A 21,214-nucleotide genomic window follows, 5' to 3' on the forward strand; every position below is an offset into this window, starting at 1 on the left:
GCACACCTTTTCTAATGGCTGTTTGCCTCATGGCTTTTAGGATTCCAGAGTTAGCAGAAGCCAAGGTCCCTGATAGTCAAAATAGGCAACAATTAATAAAGGGTAACAGCAGTTCTTATATAAAATGAGTGACCAGCCCAACCCAGCTTGCCTGGGACTTCCCTGTGTTAATATGCAGAGTCCAGCTCTGGGAAACCCCTCAGTCTCCCACGTATTGATGTGTCAGTCTCCCTCATGTCCAAGTTTCTCTGAGAGACTGGGAGGGACATGTAAACACACAACATAGAATCCAGCGGCCTCTCTGACCCTCATTATCAGGGCTGAACGGGGGGGGGGGGGGGTGGGGGGGGGGGAGACAAGCACATTTAAAAAGTAATGAACTTGGAACTGCTTGCTTTTGAAATGAAGCCATGGGGTCAGCAGGGTCATTTTTAAGGTGGTCAGGGTCTCCTGTAGCTCAGGCTGGCCTTCAGCTTGCTCTGTAGCCAGGGCTGGCCTCGAACTCCTGATCTTCCTGCGCACGCCTCTAGAGTGCTAAGATACAGGCAGGTTCCAATCCTCCCAAGGTGGAGAGGAACTCGACCTTCAGTTCGGGTCAGATTGAGGGCACCTGATCTCCACATTTCATAGTTGGAAAGAAGGCGTGGTTTGTAGTTTTGAAAACCAGTGCAAAGCTACCTGTTGATAATTTTACAGAAAATAGCTCTGTGGATTGGTTGGGGGTGGAGTGGGCCAGGTGACAGGCAGGCATGGCAGTGCCCACCCACCGTGGAATAGGCTGAAGGTAAGGAGAAGCAGACCCACGCCCTCAGTGGGAGTCTTGTTTCTCTTTGGGAACAATCTTGTGGGGGAGGGACAAAGGGGAGGAGCTAGAGGGGAGAAGTTGGAAATTCACTTTCAACAGCAGAACTGGGGCTGGTTGAATGGTAAGTTCCAGAATTGTTTTGGCAAGCTGGTCATACAGACCTCAAGCCAGCCCACCCGGTTCCTCAGAAGCTCCTGTCTCTCTGTTCTCCACTCAGGGAGTAACCTAGCACCCTAGCTGGGAACAGAGCGAATGCACTCCTTCAGAGATGCCTTTGGCAGACAGAGAAAGATTGGCATTGCAGGTGACTCAGTCCCCTGTCCCTCAGGCAAGTGACAGTGACTCCAGCTTCCCCAGCTCCTGTCTCCTGGTTTGTTAAGATGTCTGTTGTTCCTGGTGGCTTTAACAGTGAAGTCGGTTGACGTCCTCCAAGCCTTCCGTGTAGCATCTGGCCTGGGATTTAGGTTGAGCACCTCCTCAGTCAGCAAAACCTCTGGCTTTGACACTCCTCTTCCCTTCCTCTTCCATTCCTCTTCCCTTCTGTCAGCATCCTAGGGTGCAGTATAGTAACCCCAAACCTGGGCTTAGCCCAAGACAGTGATCCAAGCTGCTGAGGGTAGTCTTTAAGTTAAAATCAGCTAAACTGAGGGGTTCCATTCCACTAGTGACAAATGGCCACATTCTGAGTGCTCAGATGCGTGCTGGGAATGTGACGAGGTTGGTGGGTATTCGCCTGGCACACATGGGTCCCTGGGTTCCATTCCAGCATTGTGTATAAATCGAGCATGCCTGTAAAGCTTAGGACTTGAGAGGGAGAGGCAGGAGGGTCAAATATGAGGATTCATGGTCATCCTTAACTATGTAGTGAGTTACCCTGGGTAACCCATGTAGGACTTTCCCACTGTTCTAGAAAGTTCCTGGGCAGCGCTGGTCTGTAGATCCCATCCCGCTCCTGCACCAGCCGAGAGCACTGACCTTTACTTTCTCCTGGTGGCTGTGTAGTCTTTGTTATTAGGTCTGCTGGTGACCGTGTGACCCCCTTGGTCCAGCCTGCCAGCCCGTCCTGGGACTGCCCTGGCTTGGCACTGACAGCCTTCACAGCCCCAGGAGTCCCGCTAGCTGGCAGGAGGATGTGGCAGGGATTCCAGGCCTGGCACCTGGCATGTCACTAAGCAAGACCGGCAAAGCCTGAGATTGTTCCGGCCCCGCCCTGACAGCTCAGGATGTCGGCTATACTTCAGAGAAAGACAGTGGCTTAGCGGGAACTAGGAAGCTGGAGGAGGCTTTACTGGACGGCTGGGAAATTCTAGTTGTTTGTCAGGTGAAAGAGGAGGGAGATGGTAGAAATTCTCTATGAACATGACATTGATGTCGGCTGAGGCCCCTCTCTGGCTGTACCCTGCCTGTCTCTTCTATGCCTGATGCTATACTACAGGGACACTGTGACTCATAAGTCAGGTCCTATCCCTGCTCTTTGGGGCTCACAGAGCAGCAGGACAGACAGATGCACAAAGAGGCCATGGTCTAGCTGGTGACACCGAGTACTAGGACCAGGACACTGACCTACAAGAGAGGAAACCACGTCATCCCTTTAGGACCTGCACAGTAGTGCCTGTGAAGTGGCTACTGGCACCAGCTGCAGGGCATCATCATATAATGGGGTCCTGCTCACTCCTGTTTCTTTGAGAAGGGGCACTGTTTGCTACCTTTTGATAGAGATGGTAGGAATGCCTGCTGCTTCTGGAATGTTCTCAGAGTTACCACCTGATTGATAGCTAAGATTAGACAAGCACTTAACTCTGAGTTGGACACTTGCCTGACTCTTTCCCCCATATTGTGCCTTCCCCACCATGACTGTCCCTGTTCAGGAGAGGGAAACTGAGGCAAGCCAGCAGTAGCCTGGGAAGCTGAGGGTTCCCTGGGAGTTCTGCCAGGCCCAGAACATTGTGAGGGGGTGGGACCGAGTGACCTTCAGCAAGCTTCCTCAAACTCCATGTTCCCACTCCTAACCACTATGCAGGTACAGGTTCCACACCAGGGATAGTAACAAAATCGGGGGAGAGAGATCGGGCCCCAGAGGAACACATAGGTCTCTAGAGTGGTGATGTCAACCCCAGAGGTATGGTCCCCCAAGACTGACTTCATCAGAGCCACAGTAAACAGGTGGAACCCTTGGGGCTGCAGCCAGGGTCAGCCGATCATCCCACCCGCTCACTTGCACACAGTCCCATGGGTGTGCTTATTAAGCCTGACATGCTGAGCCAGACCACAGGCACCTCTGTCATGTACTGAGCAGGATCTGGTCTAGGGTCAAGCTGTGTACGATTGGTCCTGTCCAGAGTGTGGGCTTCAGGTCTGAAGGGGCCGTGGGGGCTGGAGCAATGCTGGTCTCTCAGGGTAGGTGGGAGGGGAGGTTCCTGCCGACGGCTGTTGTTCCACATATACTTAGGTAGGTTGTACAGCTGCTCTGTTGAGAAAGGATGCATCTTTCACTAAGCCAGTTCCCTGTGGCGCCGTGCTGAGTGCCAGCATGTAGCAAGCAACTCCTCTGACCTATGGCGGTGTCAGATGCTCGTATCCGCCGTCAGCGGAGACTGCTGGGAAGACACCCGATTTCAAGGGAAGTTGAGCTGCGTCTTCAGACTGATGAAATACAATAAAATATACTGGGCATTGCTCACGACAGTGGGTTGCTCAAGGGCGCACAGCTGGAGAGAGACTCAGCCAGGGGGATTTGAACGTGTGCATGTGTATGTGTGTACATGTGTGCATGTGTGCCTTTTCCTTAGAGTCTTTTAAAAATTTGTGGGCTTTTTTTTGTGTGTGTGTTTGTGTGTGTGTGTGTGTGTGCACGTGTGTGCCATATCACACATGTGGAAGTCAGAGGACAGACAGCTTTTGAGGGGTCATTTTTCTTGGCAGATCCCAAGAACTGGAACTCAGGTCATGAGATTTGGTGGCAGGTGCCTTTGCCTGCTGAGCCATCTTATCCTAGAACCACAGCCTCCTGCCTCACCTCCGAGGTGTCTCTGACCCCTTCCTGCATTGTCTTCTCTGCCTGAGGTGGTAGAGAGAGTTGGCAGGACCTGGGTAGGGAGTCAGAGGTGTGGGTCCCCGCAAGCTCAGTACCGCGAGTTCTGACTTCTCCCCTCTCCTTAGACCCATCTCTTTCCCCATCCACGAGATGAGAGCTCAGATGAGAACTGGGGTGTGATGGTGCATGCTTGTGATCCCTGCGCTTTGGAGGTGGAGGCAGGAGGATCAGGAGTTAAAAGTCACCCTCACCTACACAGTCTCAGCCCTCCCTTGGCTACATGAGACCTTGCCTTAAGAAACAAACAACTCTGGTTTCCACACAGGAAATGAGGGTGGTACTGCTGCTCCCGTGGGAAGGTCTCTGGGTGGTGGGTGTCAGCTGTCACCAACTGTGAAGGTAGGAGTGATAGGGTCAGTGTCTGGCCTCTGGGTTCTGCCTTTTTAAAGGGGACTCTGTCTGTATCTATCCCTTTGATACCTATGGTAGACCCTGATAGGGAAACTGAGGCACTGAAGGATGGCGTCTCCTCACATCAAACTGCCCAGAGTCGAGGCTGGACCCCAGGAAATCTAGTCCCCAGAGTCCTTCCGTTCCTGCCCTTTGCTTTTCTCCTCAGGGGCCCCTTCCATAATTGCAGCCCTAAATCTATCTCCTGGTTGTAATTTCTCCCAGGGTGTTTGCTTGCAGCTGGCCAGGTCCTCCCAACAAAAGCCAGACCTGACCAGCAGAGTGAAGGCGGTGCTTGTAAGAGCCTCTTAAGTCAATCAGGCTGGAGGAGTGGGCACCCAGAAGCCTCCTCCACATTCAAAGCCTGCCCGAAAAGCACCTGTTACCTGCTTCCGGGATCACAGCTGCACCCTGGGGCCTTGTTCATGAACAGAAATCCTCCAAGATTACTACTTTCTAGCAAGCTTACTCCTAAACATGGCCCAGGGCTGCAGGGAGATGTGTCCCTCAGGAGGAATCTGCCCCATGCTGGGTGGCCCCACGGGGGCCTCCTTCTCCTATGCTGAACACTGTCCTATGTGGGTTGAGTATCCCAGACAGTGGAGCTAGGACAGGTGTGGGATAAGAGTGCTTGACAGCTGGAAGATGACCCAATGAAAACTCGGAGCAGCATGCTGGGGACAGCAGCTCTCCACTGCTAGAGAGCTCCTGACGGTGGCAGTGTGCAGCAAGCAGTCCTCACTCCAGTGACAGCTAAGAGAAAGCCAAGGCTTTTTTCTTCCCTCATCCGCTTAGTGGTCAGAAGGAAGAGGTATTTGGGTTGGAACTGATTTGAAAATTTCTAATGGGCTCTACCCCTAGGAGGGTAAGTGCTGGCTATCATAGCCTGCGACCTTGGCCATCCGATCAGGCAGTGACGGAGGGGATTGTTCCTAATGCTTTGTTCTTTTGTCTTCACATTGATGGCGGCAGCCTTGGGAAATCCTCAGACCTGTGTGGTTGTCCCCTAATCCCTCAGGTTGGGCTCTGGGCCATTCCTACAGCTGCGGACCCTATGGAGCAAAAAAGCAAGTCCTGTTCTGTTGTTCTTACTCAGTTTAGAATTGATTACCCACCAGTCCCTGAGCAACAGCTGAGTTCTCCATCAGCATCCAGTTTGGTTTTTAAAACTAAACCATGGGCTGAGGGGCAGCCTGGGGAGACAACTCCATTGCTAAAGTGTTTAGTGAGTTCGATCCCAGCTGAATGACCTTAATCCTGGGGACCAGCGGGACCCTGGCACTGGGGCATCAAATTCATGGGGGACATTGAGTGAGCAGCCAGCCAGCCAGCCAGCCAGCCAGCCGATGTAGCAGTGAAGAGGGTTAGGGAAATGCAGGGAGACAACGTGGGTGGGTGGGTGGGGAGATTTGGGGTTCAGCTCACGTGTTGGAAGTAGGGAGCTCTATCTTGTGTCTGGATGTGTCCCCGGTGCCTGGGTCACACCAGCTGCGCCCCACAGGAAGTACTCCATAAATATTTGGCAATCTAGCCAGCTGCGCACGAAGAGAGGGAAGCGAGCTCTCATGTCAGCAAGTGGGTGACTGATGTCAAGCCAAGTGCACGCCAGCCTTCGCATAGTTAGCTACCCTTCTCCGTCATCGAGAGGGCTCTGGATAGAGCGGCCACAGAGGTTCCTGGGGATACCAGTAGAAGTAGAGTCACAGTGAGCCGATGACAGATCCACCTGATGTGATGACACAGACCTCCCAGAGCCCCCACGTCTTTGAAATTCATTTTGTGTCACCCCATGGAGACTCCTCCTAGAGCTTCCCGTCATCTAAGAACTCACAGGAAGTGGTCTTCGAAGACACATCCTGAGACCTTGGTTCTCTTCTTCTGTCACTCAAGAGGCGCTGGCTGCTTCGCACAGGGCCTGCTGGGTCTGGACCCCACACCTGTCGTCTTCTGTGATCTTCAAAGTTCAAGTTTCAGAAGGGTGGTTTCATAGGGTAAAGGAAGCTAGGAGGCGGAGGATGCAGGAGAGATGGCTGGGTTTAAACCCCTGGTGTCCTGGAATTCTCTGTGTCCATTTTGGCCTGTTGGGATATGGGAGTTACCAACCACTGGCAAGGTGTTGCAAGGGCAGGTCATATGAGATAGTATGTGTGACTGGCTGGGGCTTTGTCTTTTTTGATGTCCTCCATTAGACTGAATAATACCAGTTACCTGACCTTGATTCCGGATGACTGGGGCTGGGTAGAAGGGTTTTGTTTATGAAAAGGAAACCCTGTAACTGCAGGGGCTGTGCACACGGCTATCGTTCCTTCTTGTGTCCTTTCAGCCACTGGATAGTTTTCGAGTGTGTTAGGCTGTGTTTCTCTGGGTAGAAGGCATGCAGATAAATGGAGAAGGTGACTGATCTGAGTCTTGGTCACATAGCTACTCCCTCTGAAAGTGGCTGGCCCTGTCTCCCCTGACCTGCCACTTTCAAAGTCCTTTCCCTTTCAAGTTGTGACCGATCCTTCTAGGTTGCAGTGGTCCCTTGATGTGGACACTGTTCTTTTCCCCATTTCACTAGTGACAGAATTCAGAGAGTCCAGAAGTCAGGGAGAACTGTCAGAGGTTGCTGAATATCTAACCAGTGTGCATCCACATTCTAGAACTTTTCTCAAGTCCCCCCTGGCTTCTTAACCTACCCTCGCATATTTCTACGTGCCTTGCCATGAGTTTTCTTGGAGATGATCCCAGGGTCTGTGCAGGAGCACCTAACAGTGTGTACATGGGCTCAGTTCCCTCGGCACCCATTGTCACCCATCCTGGAAGCCCTGGCTTGAAGCCTACAGCTCGAGGAAAGGCCCGCCAGGGACTTCCCATGCTTGAAACACCACACGGGCTCCTGAATCCAGCTCGGCTTTGCCAAGAACTGGAGAGAAACATTTGAGTTTATTTGTCTTAAGAGTCTGCCCTACTGGCCTTGGCTTCCGGAGAACCCAGCTTTGTAGAACGAAGGTCCTGTGAGACAGAAGGCCACCAGGGTCAGACAAAGGGAGGCCCTTGGGACATGAGAAGGGACTGGTGGTGTTTGTGGGCTGTGAGGGCTGACAACCCCCAGGGCTGCTGTCCAGGTGGCAGAAGAGGGAGCACCCACACTATTTTGTTTCTTCTAGGCAACATCTCATGTAGCCTAGGCTGACCTTGAACTTCTAATTCTCTTGTCTCTTCCTGAGAGCCACATTACAATCATACACAGTGTACCATGTGCAGTTTATGTGGTTCTGAGCACACAGCCCAGGGCTCCATGCACATCAGTGGAGTATTCTACTCACCAAGCTATCTCCTCAGCTCTGTTTCTTTTTACTTCAGCTAGGAAAAGCCCACAAACCATCCTTCTGGATGCCTCTCCTCTCTCAACCTGTTTCTCCCTAGTGGGCTTAAATCTTAAGATTCTTTGGGGTGGACATGGGGGTGGCAAGCTACTCTCTGAGGTCAAAGGTTTCTCTTCACAGTCTTTACATCCCTGTCACCTCAAGGTTCCAGAGGTGGAGGCAGGAGGATCAGAAGTTGTTCAAGGTCTTCCTTGATGAGTTCAAGACTAGCCTGGGCTACTTGAGACTCTGCCTTTGTTTGTTTGCTTTTGTTTTTGTTTTTTGTTTGTTGAAGACAGGGTTTCAAGCCCAAGCTGTCCTGGAACTCACTCTGTAAACCAGGCTGGCCTCGAACTCAGAGATATACCTCCCCCCCACCCCCCACCCCCGCACGCTCTTTTACCAAACCAGAATAAATTCTTGCTTTAAGTGGTTTGTGAAGTTCTATTTGATTTCAGCCCATGGATGGAGCAGTCTTGTCCTGTGCCGGTGGCTAGGTGAATGTGCATCAGAACTAACTAGCTGCCAGCTCTCCTGTTGCTGTGATAAAACATCATGACCCAGAAATAAAACTTGGGGAGGAAAGGGTTTATTTCTGCTTACAACTCTCAGACCACACTCTTGTCACTGAAGGAAATCAGGGCAGATACTCACAGCAGAATCCTGGAGTAGGAGCTGATGCCGAGGCCATGGAGGAGCGCTGCTTACTGTCTTGCTCCCCATGGCTTGCTCAGCCTGCTTTCTTGTACACCCCAGGACCACCTATGATATGCTAGGCCCTCCCCCACCAATCACTAATCAGATTAGATGCTCTGTAGACTTGTCTACAGGCCAATCTGATGGGAGACAATTCCCTCATCCCAAAGAGCTCTGTGGAAGAGCTGGCAGGAAGTGAACCAACCCACAAGGACGGTTCCTGTCTTCCTTAGCACTCCTGGGAGAGCCCCTGGCGGCTCCCTTTCCTAAGAACTAAAGAGTTCCTCTTTAACCTGCCAGCCCAGCTTCCTGTCACCTTACTCCTTTTCTTCCTCACGTTCGTCACAGTTTTTGAATGTTCCCCTCACATTCGTCACAGTTTTTGAATGTTCCACATGCTTTGCATACTTACCTCTCCGTCACCACCATTCTACGGGGAATCCACAGGGGCAGGGCTATGGGCCTTCAGCAGACACATACACAACACAGAAACTGAAGTTTCAAAAGACCAGGCTAGCCAGACCCCAGGCAGAGAGAGGCAGGAGTAAGGTGGCAGGCTGGGTTTTTGCCTTGCAAGTGTGTGCCTGTTGCCTTTATAGTCCGAGCAGATGCAGAGGAGGGCAGACCGATCCTCGGCTGTCAGAATGTTGGCTTGTGTTGCCGCAGACATGTATGTAGGCGCGGGCGACCGGCAGTTTTTGAAAGCAGTTCTACATGTGCTTCCTGTGGACAGGGACAGGTTGTCAGTTCTTCTGCCCTGCCTGGCACACGTAGGCTCTGGGTAAACTGGTCCTGGCATGCACATGGGAAAAACACAGCAGGGCTGAGAGGTCCTGCTCTTCTGGTCAAGTTCCATGTCTATAACCCCCCCACACACACACACACACACCCGTCCAGAGCAATAGAACAGCTTGATAAAAATCACGAAAAGAGCGCATCTTTTGGAGTCATCAAAACTAGCCCAGGGCCTTCCTTCTGCTTATGTAAAATTCCAGCAAGGAGCCAGAGAAATGACTCAATGGGCCGTTTGTTGGAAGACCTGGTTTCAATCCCCAGCACCCATGTAAAAAAGTAGGCATGGCGGGGAGGGAGAGACTCGGTGGCTCACTGGCCAACCAGCCTTTGCCTACCTCCTAGGTGACCCAGGAGAGACCCTGTCTCAGAAAGCAAAGTGAGTGGCTCCTGAAGAGGAAACTGAAGTTGTCCTGTGGCAGCCACACATAAAATTTCAAAGTGAAAAGTCAGTTCGGCCATGATGACATGGGTGACCATAGGCTGACTCCTGCCCTGGGTCTTCCTTGTAAATTGCTATCAAGTGAGGGTAAGCTGTGAACCTTGAGGGGTAGGAGAGGTCACTGCAAAGTACTCTTGTCTGCTCAGTCCTCAGGCTGAACCGAGGGGCCGCAGGGCTCCTGGGCCCCAACTCCACCACTCGGTGAACCCTGGAGTCCCCACACCTCCCAGAGCCTCAGGTCTAGAATGTCATCCGTATCCTCCCCCCCCCCCAGCCCCCACTCCACCCTATTTTCTAGCAGGCTGTCTTGCTGGAAGCCATTGCTCCACCCCCATCCCTTCTGTGACTTGGGGCCTGTGAACAGGCTACAGTCACACCGGGTAGTTCTGGCCTGCCAGGGGAGACTGAGGGATGTGGACCTGCTCCTGGAGTCACAGATCGCACATCTGTGTTATCCCAACATCCCTGCTTTTCCAAGGAGATGAAGATAGCTCTGGGAGAAACCTCTTATCTCCTGGAGGCTGAGTCATATGACTTCGTTTAAGAATGGGCCTGGGGACTTTCCCCCAAATATGTCCTCTGGGAGATTTCTCCAGAACTTGTGTGTTGTTTCCATTGAATTTAGGGTTACAGCCAAGGGCAACGCTTAGACATTCTTAGCCAGGGTGGTGCTGCAGACAAAACTCAGCACCTCTCCGCCGGACCAAGCACTGGCGGATGCTGCCGAGAGCAGCTTTGTTCGTGCACCCCCAGAAACCCTTGTGCCCGTCAGAGAGTTCCGTTGCTGGGACCATCAACTTAAAGGAGAAAGGGTCCATGTGTTTGTGGACTTAAGTTCACAGTTATGCAGCCATGTTGCTTTGGGCCTCGGATGAGGCAGAACCATGCAGGAGTATCTGGAGAAGCAGCTCTGCTCGCTTCATGGTGGCCAGGAAGCAGGGGGACAGGGACAAAGCATACACCCAGTGCCCTCTAACTTTCTTCTAATAGGCTCCATTGTCAGCCTGTAACAGTGTAGAGGCCCTAGTGGTCCTGCTATGGAGTCAAGATCAAGGACAGGGTAACCCCCAAGTTCATAAAAGCCCAGGCAGGGTTCTTCTTCGTTCTCTTTTTCCTTCTGAAGAGGACCCAGTGGGACCACTCCAGGGTCCCTTGGAACCATGGCACCTGTAGACAGTTCAGGTCCCACCTGCCTGGCTGTTACTGTTCTTAGACGTGCCCGTGGACTCTGGGAAGAATGGGGCTGATTTGAGGACATCTTTGGGTCACTCATCAACTGTTTCAGTGGCAAAGGCACTTGTTGGGACAGATGCCAAAGTGCCAGGCCCAGGGACCAAATTCCCACCCTTCCCCATGCCCGCAAAGAAGATGGGGCATGGGAGGGCCGGGATATGGAAATAGCCAGCCTTGGCTCCGTTACTAAACTTCTTGAGGCATTGGCCATAAAAGGGGGCAGCTGCCGGGGCTGGCTTCTTGATTAATGAGCCCCCTGTATGCCTCCCCACTGTCCCCATGGAGCCCTAGAATGGCCCTGCCCTTCAAGCCCAGCTGCAGGTTTTTTGTTTTTTTGTTTTTTTAAGACAGGGGTCCAACTGTAATGCCACTACTGTTAAAGGTGTGCAGGGACGCCACAGCTGTGTGGCAGTGGGGAGGCCAGACCCCTGAGCCTGCTGGCCTTTGCGCAATTCTGCATGATGCTTACTGCCCTGGAGTTGCTAAACTGCCCAGGACTGTCCGGATCTCTTATGTTGGTGGTTGCAAGATTGGATCATGGTGGGAAGCAGGAAGCCTGTGACCTCTCTCTCCATTTCCCTCAGGGTGACTGCAGCTCCCTAGCTTGCTGTGGCATTGTAGTGTGGTTGAATGAAGTCAAGCTCTCAGCTGGGGCAAGAGTGGTCACGGGGGTTGGGGGGGGGGGGGCACTATGCTTAGTGGGGGGGGGGGGGGGGGTGGGATAGGTGGGGCTTGGGGCATAAGGCCTGATAGAGTGAGATCCGATGGATGGAGATACGTTTATGGTGTTTGTATCTTCCTGTCACCCCATTGGAAAGATTAGTAGGACAAAGGCTTCTCACAGTAATGGGAGAACAGGAGGTCCAAGTGGCCATGAGAAGAGCATGTAGGTGGTCCACACAGTGGGGCATATTCAGCCACAGACAGAGATGAGGTAGGGCTTCAGCTCACAGCCTGCGTAGCAGTGTTCTGCATAGGCAGATTCACACAGGCAGAATGTGATGGACAGACAGGTGATGGTGTTTTCCAGTCAGGTGTTGGCTCCTTGGCATGATGGGTGTCCCCCTGAATCTCAGAGGGCTCTTTACTAGTCCCTGGCAGAATGACCATTGACAACAGAGATGCAGTACTGTCCTTGACCTTCTCAGTGTTGCCTGGCCACCTTCGCTGGAAAGGGCTTCCTGCCGTGTCTTGTGGCGTGGTTCCTGGAGACCAGAGCAGAGCTTCCTACTACTGCCATACCAGCATGATGGCGCCAAAGGACCCTGCTCTGCGACTCAGCTTCCTCCGAGGGATGACTCAAGTCCCACTCAGCCAGCTGCCATAGTGACAACCAGCCGGCTGCTGACAACCCCAGGCCAGGATGAGGCTTCTGCAGCACTTAGCGGCTCCAGTCTGGAGTGGCTGATAGAGGGACTTTCCAGATAGGCTTTTCCTTTTAGGGTGTGGGAGCCCCCCATCCTACTGGAATGTCTTGAGTCAGCCTAGAGCCTCATCCTGGGGGCTGAAGACTCATGAGTCATGTGCTCATCACCATGGAAACCAGCAATAGGCTGGGGTGGCAGAGCTGACAGGGTGGTGAAGGCTGTCGGATGAGCACCCCACTGGATGAGAAGCCCGTGAAAGCAGATCATTAATGTAAACATTAGCCCTGAAGGTCTTGGGGTTTGGAGAGGGGGAAAACTGGTGAGGGACCCTCCAGCCACCTGCTCTGTCTCTCATTCAGGATGCTTTTGAGCCAGGCTTATCCCAGAATTCTAGAGGGCGTTTTCTGGAAAACGCAGGCCCCCTTACACGAGCCCGTATTAGTCACATAGCAGAACACTGCCACAGGTCAGAGAATTGTCCCCACAAGAAGGCAGTGTCCCCAATGCACAACTCGAAGTGTTCCAGAAGGCTGCACCCCAAGAGCCAGGACCTTGGGTGGTGGATGTCTGTGTTCTCAGCACCCAGCACATACTGACCCAACACAGTGCTCAGCCTAGAAACTCTAGTGCCAAACCCACCTTGTTAGAACATGGCCGGAGAGTAGCACCCAGGCGAGACAGCAGTGGGTCCCTCATTCCTGGCCAGGGCTCTCAGGACTCTTTAATATCTCTCTAATGAGAGTAATTTGGCAACAGCAGAAAACACGCTCTAACCCTTTGTCCCAGTAATTCCATTTCTGGGAATCCAGCCTAAAGAAATAATCCTAAATATAGGCTAGAAAAACAGGCTTCACGAGGGTGTTCACTTCAGAGTTGTTTATCGCTCATGCAAAGCAGAACGGCGGTTCTGTCAACGGCAGAAAGGGCGGGAGCAAGAGAAACTCGGCGTGGGTGCTCATAGGTACAGCACAAGCAAAGTCTTTGATTGGAGACTCAGCCAAAAAAAAAATAAAAAAAATATATATATATATACACACCTATATATACATGTACATATATGTATATATATGTTTAGGGCTGGCGAGATGACTCCGGGTAAAGGCGGCAGGCTTGATGACCTGAGCCTGATCCCTCGGTGGAAGGAGAGAATTGACTCCTACAAGTTGATTGCCACATGCTGCATATAAACCGTGTGTGTGTGTGTGTGTGTGTGTGTGTGTCTGTGTGTCTGTGTGTGTCTGTGTCTGTGTCTAAGAGACCTTGTTTTACAAGCCTAAGGACACGAGTTTGAATCCCCCAACTTTCATGTGAAGGCCAGGCATGGCAGCACACACCCGTGACTCCAGTGTCTCAGAAGAGACAGGTTGAGCCCCCCGTAGTGCAGAAGCCAAATCGGTCTAGACAAAGGCAGGCCAGCTGCAGATTTAGTGAGACCCTGACTCAAGGGGGGTGAGCAGAAACTGATAACTTTATCACGGGGCACCCGATGTCCTCTGGCCTCTGTATAACCTGTGCGTGGCGCATGTACACAGCACACATACACAGATGCAGAGTTTCATGTACTAAACATTAAAATAAAAAACCTGTATTGGGATATTATTGAATGTCTGTGTGTGTGTGAGAGAGGGGGAGGGAGAGATGGATGGATGGATGGATGGATGGATGGATGGATGGATGGATGGATGAGGAATTGAACCTAGATTCTCGAACATACTAGCCAAGCTGTCTTCCTCTGCGCTACATCCCTGGCCCCTTACATTTTATATCGTGACCATCTCACCTGCCTAGGCTGGCCTTGAGCTCACCCTGTAGTCCTGACAGGTCTTGAGTTGGTGGGCTGGCCTCAGCCCCCTGGGTTTATAGGCTTGATTCCTGAGTGATCTTGATTTGATTTTATCCACGAGCTTAGACTCTGTCCCTCACCTTCCCACGCTGCATTTGTTAGTCAAGTGTGAGTTGTCACTTACATGCAGTGACATCCACCCAATAGTGTGCAGCCCCAGGAGAGCCGATGGATGGTGCTACCACCGTGAGGGACAGCCGTTTGGGGTGAGCTGGTTCCAGATCACCCCAGCAAATATACCCTGCCTCCCATGAGCCCAGTCCACCCTGTCTGACTCGATACAGACCCAGGATGTGATAGCCACCCATCTGATTCCACCAGGGATTTTGTGGATGCCAGGGTACCCCAGAACCTTGCACTGTGAGCCTGATTCTAGAAAGCCTGTAATCTCTTAGTTGTGCCTGAGAGCCACATCTTCCATTTCCCCTTGGTGGTGGAAGTCTTGGTTGTCCTATTTTCTGATTCACTTCTTGTCTGCTGGTGACTCTGGCTCCTGTGTCACGATTGCTGTGGGTAGCATAGTCTCAGTGGATGTGACACATCTGTCCCCACATGTCTTTGAATTTCCCATCCTGGTGAGGACCCTCTGGGCGCGGAGGCATCAACATAGCTTAGCCTGCAGTGACCACAGAGGAACCTTGTATGCAGAGGAGAACAGAGACCAGAATCCTTTGTACCACACCACTTTACCCGTCTGTTGTGTTCTACACTAGTGTGCCAACGCGGCACCCAATTCTTCTGTGTTACTACTGTGGTCCAGGCCCTGGTCAGTCATCTTGGATTCCCAGTGGCTCCATTGTGTCCCCAGATTCCATAGTAGAATTGCTCATCCTGTCCACTAAGTCCTCTTCTTCTGGGCTTAGGTATTCCTCGTCCTCCATAAGTGCTGGGCACCCTTTTGGTTTTGGATACACAAACTTGTTAGGTAGCCCAGGCTAGCCCCATATGCTCGTCCCTCTTGCCTCTGCCTTTTGAGTGCTGGAAGCACAGGTGAGCCTCAGGATGTCCGGCTTGGGCAGGTGTCTTGAGGAACACTTTGTCTTCGAGTTTGAGGTAGAGAATGCTGGAGATAAACTATAGTCATTCCGTCAGTCTCTTCAGTATGTTCCAGATGCGGAGCTAAGTAAGCCCTTGACAAATTAGATCCCCTGGGATATTCTTCGAAATTCTGTTTATGAAATTACCATCAGAGGAACCAGGTTCAGAGAGGTGCTGTAACTGTCTTAGTGACACACAGTAAGAGATTCAAACATAGGTCTTAATGGTTCTGAAGACTGCTTTGGGCCAAGTGCTGAGTCAGACAGTGGAAAAGCGATCGATCCAGCTTTTTAAAAAAACCAATGGGTGCTTATTTATTTATACCCAGCCTTTTCCCAGAAAGCCTTGCTCACAGCTTCAGCTACAAGCTGCTTTTGGGCAGCCAGGCCAGGTTATAGGATGGAAATGGCCTGCAGCAACCTCCATGTACAGGGGCGGTGTGCACAGGTGGACACTGCTCTGTGGGTCTTGCCGAGGAACGGTGCACAGGAGTGAAGGACTTGCGGCCAGCCATCTCCCACCATCACTGTCCTTCTGACTCTGTTCTTGGTGGCTTCGGTGATGCTGCTAGAATTTCCTGTAGCACCTTCCCCTTGGGGATAAAGTCCCTAGAAGTGCTACCTGCTATCTAAGCTGCACCTGACCTCTTCCCTCAGCTCTGTCTCTTGCTACCCCTCCCACCCCCGCCCCAGGCCTTTGCATTAGCCTTGAGTTCATGCTATGGTCCCATCGCCGCGCCCCATTCAATACTCTGTCCTCTCTAGCCCCTCCCCCATACTTACTTTTTTTTTTTTTGGATGTTCTGTTTGTTGTCTGCTCACCCCGTTGGACTCCAATTTTATGCAATACCCACCACGACCCCTAGAATATGCCAGAAGCTCAGTGGATACCTGTTGAGCCAACCTACATTGGTCATTCACTTTATTTCAGGCGAATGACCACCCGCACCAGGGAGGCTGAGGCAGTTTAGCGTCAGCTCTCCCCACTGCCACTCCCTGTCAGTTGGAAAAGAAAAACAACAACAAAAAAACGATCAGAGGCCTAAGTGTCTGTGGTAAAATCCTCCCAGGGCCTTCGTGTTACAGCATAGCACAGTGTACAAATTAATTTAGTCGTAGCTATGGGAAGGTCACAAGACCTGTGTGCTCCACGGATGGCCCTGCCACCTCCTCGCTAAAGTCATTGTGAAATCCCACTCCTGGAGTTCCTGGTGCTGTGTGTGCATGAGAAGGGTCTGTGGGAGGTTGGCTGTACCTCTTTACTGACTCTCCTGACCTCTGGAATTTTGGAGGTGGGGTGTTAAAGACCCTGGCAGGGCCGTGTGTCCCCCTGATGCTCCTCTGAGACACTGGGACCCTCTTAGAGGCAGTGTGGATGGATGGCGTTAGGTCTGTCTTGCCTTCCCCCATCACTGATCGATGCTTGCCTCTCTCACGCTTTCTCTCAACACACGCTATTGAGCCATGTGGTGGTCCAGGCGCCGAAGAAAGACAGCTTGTGCTCTGTGTGGACTTCCGGGGTGAGGAAGCAGGATGGGTCAGAGGTCCTGTCAGGAGGCTGCTGTAGGGAGTGACCTCCATGAATGAGATGGACCCCCTCAGAGCCTTTGAGGGAGGATGCTCTGAGGAGAGGGATGCTGAGATTCAAGCTCTGCCCTGTGCTGGCTTCTGTGGTCACCAGGGCATGATCTTTCACCCTTGACCTGAGGGTTCCCTTGCCTGTTCTTCATTCTGGACCCTTGGTGGGGAATGAATTACCTCCACAGCCCCTCCCCGCAGTGGGATGCTGGCAGCCAAGAGCTGGTCCTCCCTTTGGTCTCTGGGTAGCTTCATTTCTGTGTTTCATACCGTCTGCTCACCAGTTCTTGTTTTTCTCTCTCTTTGGTACAGCCGTCTGGGTACATGGAAAACTCGGTCTCCTACAGCGCCATTGAAGATGTTCAGCCGCTGTCCTGGGAGAATGCCCCGAAGTACTGTTTACAGCTCACGATCCCCGGAGGGACCGTCCTGCTGCAGGTAAGAAGAGTAAGCATGAGCCAGCAGTTTCTCTCCTCCCATCCCTCTCCCTCTCCCTACCTGCTCCCTCTATAGACGTTAGCTTTGGTCAACTTAGAAAATGACTCTTGGGAGGGCTGTGCATGGATTATGCACCTGCTGCATGCTGCCATCTGGTAGCTTGCTAGTTCTCCTGGGCCTGAAGAATGAATTCTGTAGCCTTCTGTTTTGAAAATGGGGAAACTGAGTCCACGGGCCAAGTTGTCAAGCCTGGGAACTTGTGAGGCTTGCCTCGTTACGTATCTCTTTGCTGGAATGAAGTGAGGATGTGTCCTGTTTATCTTTTTGGTTAGTTTAGTTTAGTTTAGTTTGTGTTTTTTTTCAAACAATGGAAATACTGGCTCTGTGTGTCTGTGAGCATATGGGTTAGAAATGATATAAACATCATTCGGACCAAAGGGTGAACAGAAATTGATCGTGCTATTAAAATTGCTGAGAAGTCCAGCAGAGGACTGCAAAGAACAGCTGGATCCAGGGTCAGATGGCGGATGATGTCACCAAGACTTAGGCTTTGCCCCTCCCTCCATGGTGAGGTACGCTGTCAGTGGGTGATGGGAACGGTGTATAATTCCTAATTCTATTCAATGTAAGAGGCCTTTCCTTCCCCACTTGAACCTCATGGAGGATCCGGGTTAGCCCTGCTGGTCCCTTGGGAGTATGATGTATTCTGGCTTCCGGCACACTTTTGACCATAACAGCTGATGGCCCATCTGGTACCACCCGGAGGCAAGAGAGATAAGCACCCTGGAAAGGGGACGTAGCAGCTAGAAGCAGTTGGCCACAGCCATGTGAGGGACACGGTGTGACACATTCCTGTCCGTATCGTCTTCTCTTGGAGGACAACAAAAGCCATGCCTGCCGTAGTCCGTGTTGGACCTCAGCCACTATGCTCTGCCCTCTGTGACCTACCACCCCGTGTCCTCATCATGCCCCTTCTGGCCAACAGAGTTCCCCAGTTCCCTCTGTTGTCTCCTTGTCTGTAGGGGGGATACTAACCGGCCTCTGCCATGCCTCCTTTGGCCTCTCTGCCTCCCTTCTGTTTCCCTTTGCCCTGATGACTATAGCACTGAGTCTTTGCAAGGCTGTGCAATGCCAGTCCCTGTGGGGCTGGTTGACCCCATGAGCAACAATGGTCAAGACAGTGAGGACCCTGAAGGGCAGCAGGGCAGCCTTCTGGAATGTCTTTACTGCTCAGTTATGCAGCTTCCAGCCTACTCCTCTCTCTGGGCCATACAGCCTCATCCTCATCCTCACCGGCAGTCTCTGGGGAGACTGAGCCATAAACACATGATTACCAAAGAAGCTGCAACTCAGACACAGACGTGTCCCAGAGGACTGTACGTGTCCCAGAGGACTGTGAGGGGAGGGGGAGGGGAGGGTGACTCACTGGGCCTCGGGAGACAGCTGCACCCCAGGGATATGATTGATGTGGGGGTGCAGGAGGGGATGAGTAGGAGGGTGTCCTGGAGGGGACACACCTAGTATGACAGTGGGGGAGGGGTCTCTGGTAGGAGTGAGGTTGATGCCCATGACTGCGTCCAAATGATACGGTCTTGTCAGCCTCTGACTATATACTGGGGGCATTGGGAAACCATAGAAAGCTCTTAAGGGACAGAAGGGACACAAGACAACAGATCCGCTGAGGGGCAGAAGGCTGGACATGGTGGGAAATAGCCAGGGAGCCCTGTTTTCTCTGTTGATGCTGGTCCCCACGTACTAGCAGGAGGGCCTTTTGTTTCTGGGGCTAGAGCATCCCTCCCAGGTCAGAGGAGTGAGACACACCAGCCAGATCTGGGCATGTCCCTTTAACCTGGCCATGGCCCTTGGCTGGTGGTAGTGATGACTCTCCCAGGCTGCAGTGGGCTGAGCGACGCGTCAGAGCTCCCCCTGCGGGCTGACAAACCAGGCTGCCCCAGCGTCCTCCACGCTTGCCGCCCCTGCTTGGTGGCTGGCTGCTCAGCCAGAGGCAGGAGCAGCAGAGGAGGGAGAAGACAGGAGAGGAGGCCTCACCAGCTACCGCTGTGATCCGGAGCCTAACTCAGGGAAGCAGCGCAGTCTCCCTTCAGAGAGCTAGGTGGGTGCAGCCTTGCCCCTGCCCACCCCTTGGGTCTCTCTCCTGTTTGTACCTCCATCAGGCCAAGGGAGGTACATTAGGTTGGCCGCCTGTCCCTGCCTCCCCCCTAGACTCCGTAATTGTGTATGGCTCCTCCATCCCCCAGGGCGAGGCCAGAGCTGTTGGTTAGGATCCCTGCTGGGCATTCTGGTCCTCATGCTGTGTGTCATGCTGTGTGTCAGGGAAGTCGAGCCTCAGCTCTGTCTTATTTCTTGAATGACATACTATGTTAGGACCCAGAGCCTAGGTGTTGCCAAGAACAACCTCAGTGGCTAGGGACAGATATTCCTTGCCTCTGGGTGGGAAGGAACCTGGGGAACAGCCAGGTAGGCTAAAGGGTCACAGCCCAGGGGTCGTGGTTCGGTGGAAGTGCCGAGGGCCCGTTGGAGAATGACAGAGGTCTGGGTCTCTGTGTTTTCTCGCCCTCCCATCATCCCCCTCTGTCTCTGTTCATCTTTCCTTCCTCCCTCCCTCCCTCTCTAGCTTTTACTGTTTGCTGCTTCTTTAATGTCTCCTTAGCCTCAGAGCGTCCATCTTCTGTCTTCCTCTATAACACACCCCTGGATTCCTCCTCCGATCCTAGAGTCCTCCCGGTTTGCGTTCTGGCTTACTTAGATCGATAGCCTGTCTTACTGGAAGTCCAGCCCCTGCAGGGGACCTGACTTAGGGGTTCCAGAAAGGCCGAGTGAACCTTTCCTACAGCATGCCTCTTAAGTCGCAGAGTGTAAGCCTCCTGTAGGTGCAGTGGACAAGGTGCCAGTGTCCAGCATTGGGAGCCAGTCAGTGTTCCTGGGCTTTCTGTGTTTACAGTGTGAGGTCCCTAAGCACACGTTAGAGGCTCCGGCAACAACAGAGGCCTGCTAATCTTGTTTTCCCCTTGCCGTCCTCTCGTGAGCTCCAGTGTGAGGAGACCAGCTTCTAAGCACCTACACTGTGTGTGCCCTATTTGAGTCACCTTCCTGGTGGCTTCTGGTTAAGTGCTAAGTGCTAAGAACGACCAGTACTAATAATATGCTGGAGGCAGAAGGTCTATCTACCCTTAAGGAAGAGCAGACAGAGTTCAAGGTGGCTTAAATAAGGAGGGAATGTGGGCCCTCCTTCCTGACAGTGCCTTCCCCCACCTCCCCCCATCCCCCACCCTCACTTCTCATTACCGGGTCTCAAAAGCCCCATGGGAGATGGACAACCGTTCACCCCACATACAAGTAGCTGATAGGGACAGAATGGGTTCCCTTCTTAGTGGAAGAGAGGAGGAGAGAGAGACAGAGGGAGAGCGAGCAGAGAGCAGACAGCAAGTGAGCTTTCCCGGCTGCTCTTTGCTGTTTTTCCTGGAGATTGGTCCAGGAAGCTGAACTTGGGAAACAGTCCCTGCAGGCTCCAGGCTGTTTTTCTCACCTCGCAGACAACGCAACAATGATCTAGAACTTGGCAGCCTCCGCTGAGGAAGTTGGGCAGGCTCGCCTGGAGCCAGCCCTGTGGGAAGGTTATCACCAGGCTCAGGCAAAGAGCCACCAAGAGCCAGCCTGGGGCCACGGGGGTAAGATATGCTGTGGACTCCCTCTGGGGTTTCAGGGGAGTCACCCTCCGGCCACTCACTGTACCTAGTGTTCCCTGGGATCTGAGTTGTCCCGGCTCCTCTCTGTCGCCACCCGGGCTGCAAGGGAACTTCACAGACAGGCTCTCCTGGCTGCGGCACTGCCAGGCAGACTTGTCCTCGGCCAAGAAGCTACCAGGGGAGGCCTGAACTGGGAATCAAGAGTGAGGCCTGGCATCCCCTGCTGAGGGGGATCGCACCTTTGTCACACACTGCCTGGCCCACCTTGCTTTCCTTGCTGGCCAACAAGTGCCACGTTTCTCATTGACTGTTAACGGAAGAGCTGCTCCTCGGGAGCCAGGTACATGGCTTACCTGCTCCCTAGGGGCTACTGGGGCAAGCAGGCTAGGAGGGAGATGGGCCTGGGGTGTGATCTAAGTCTGCTGTGCTAGCCCACTGCCCAGAG

General features: G+C 52.7%; 1 protein-coding gene across 1 annotated transcript in view; it reads left to right on the forward strand.

Moving 5' to 3' along the window:
* The window catches only part of Cmip (c-Maf inducing protein), a 203,001-nt gene that overhangs the window by 105,212 nt on the left and 76,575 nt on the right, over nucleotides 1-21,214 (forward strand). The window contains exon 2 of the mRNA XM_028752396.1: nucleotides 16,937-17,062. Coding sequence (XP_028608229.1) covers nucleotides 16,937-17,062 — 126 coding nt within the window. The remainder of the gene's footprint in view (nucleotides 1-16,936; nucleotides 17,063-21,214) is intronic.

Source organism: Grammomys surdaster, unplaced genomic scaffold, assembly GCF_004785775.1.
Source record: "Grammomys surdaster isolate TR1022 unplaced genomic scaffold, NIH_TR_1.0 128, whole genome shotgun sequence".
Classification (NCBI taxonomy): Eukaryota; Metazoa; Chordata; class Mammalia; order Rodentia; family Muridae; genus Grammomys; species Grammomys surdaster.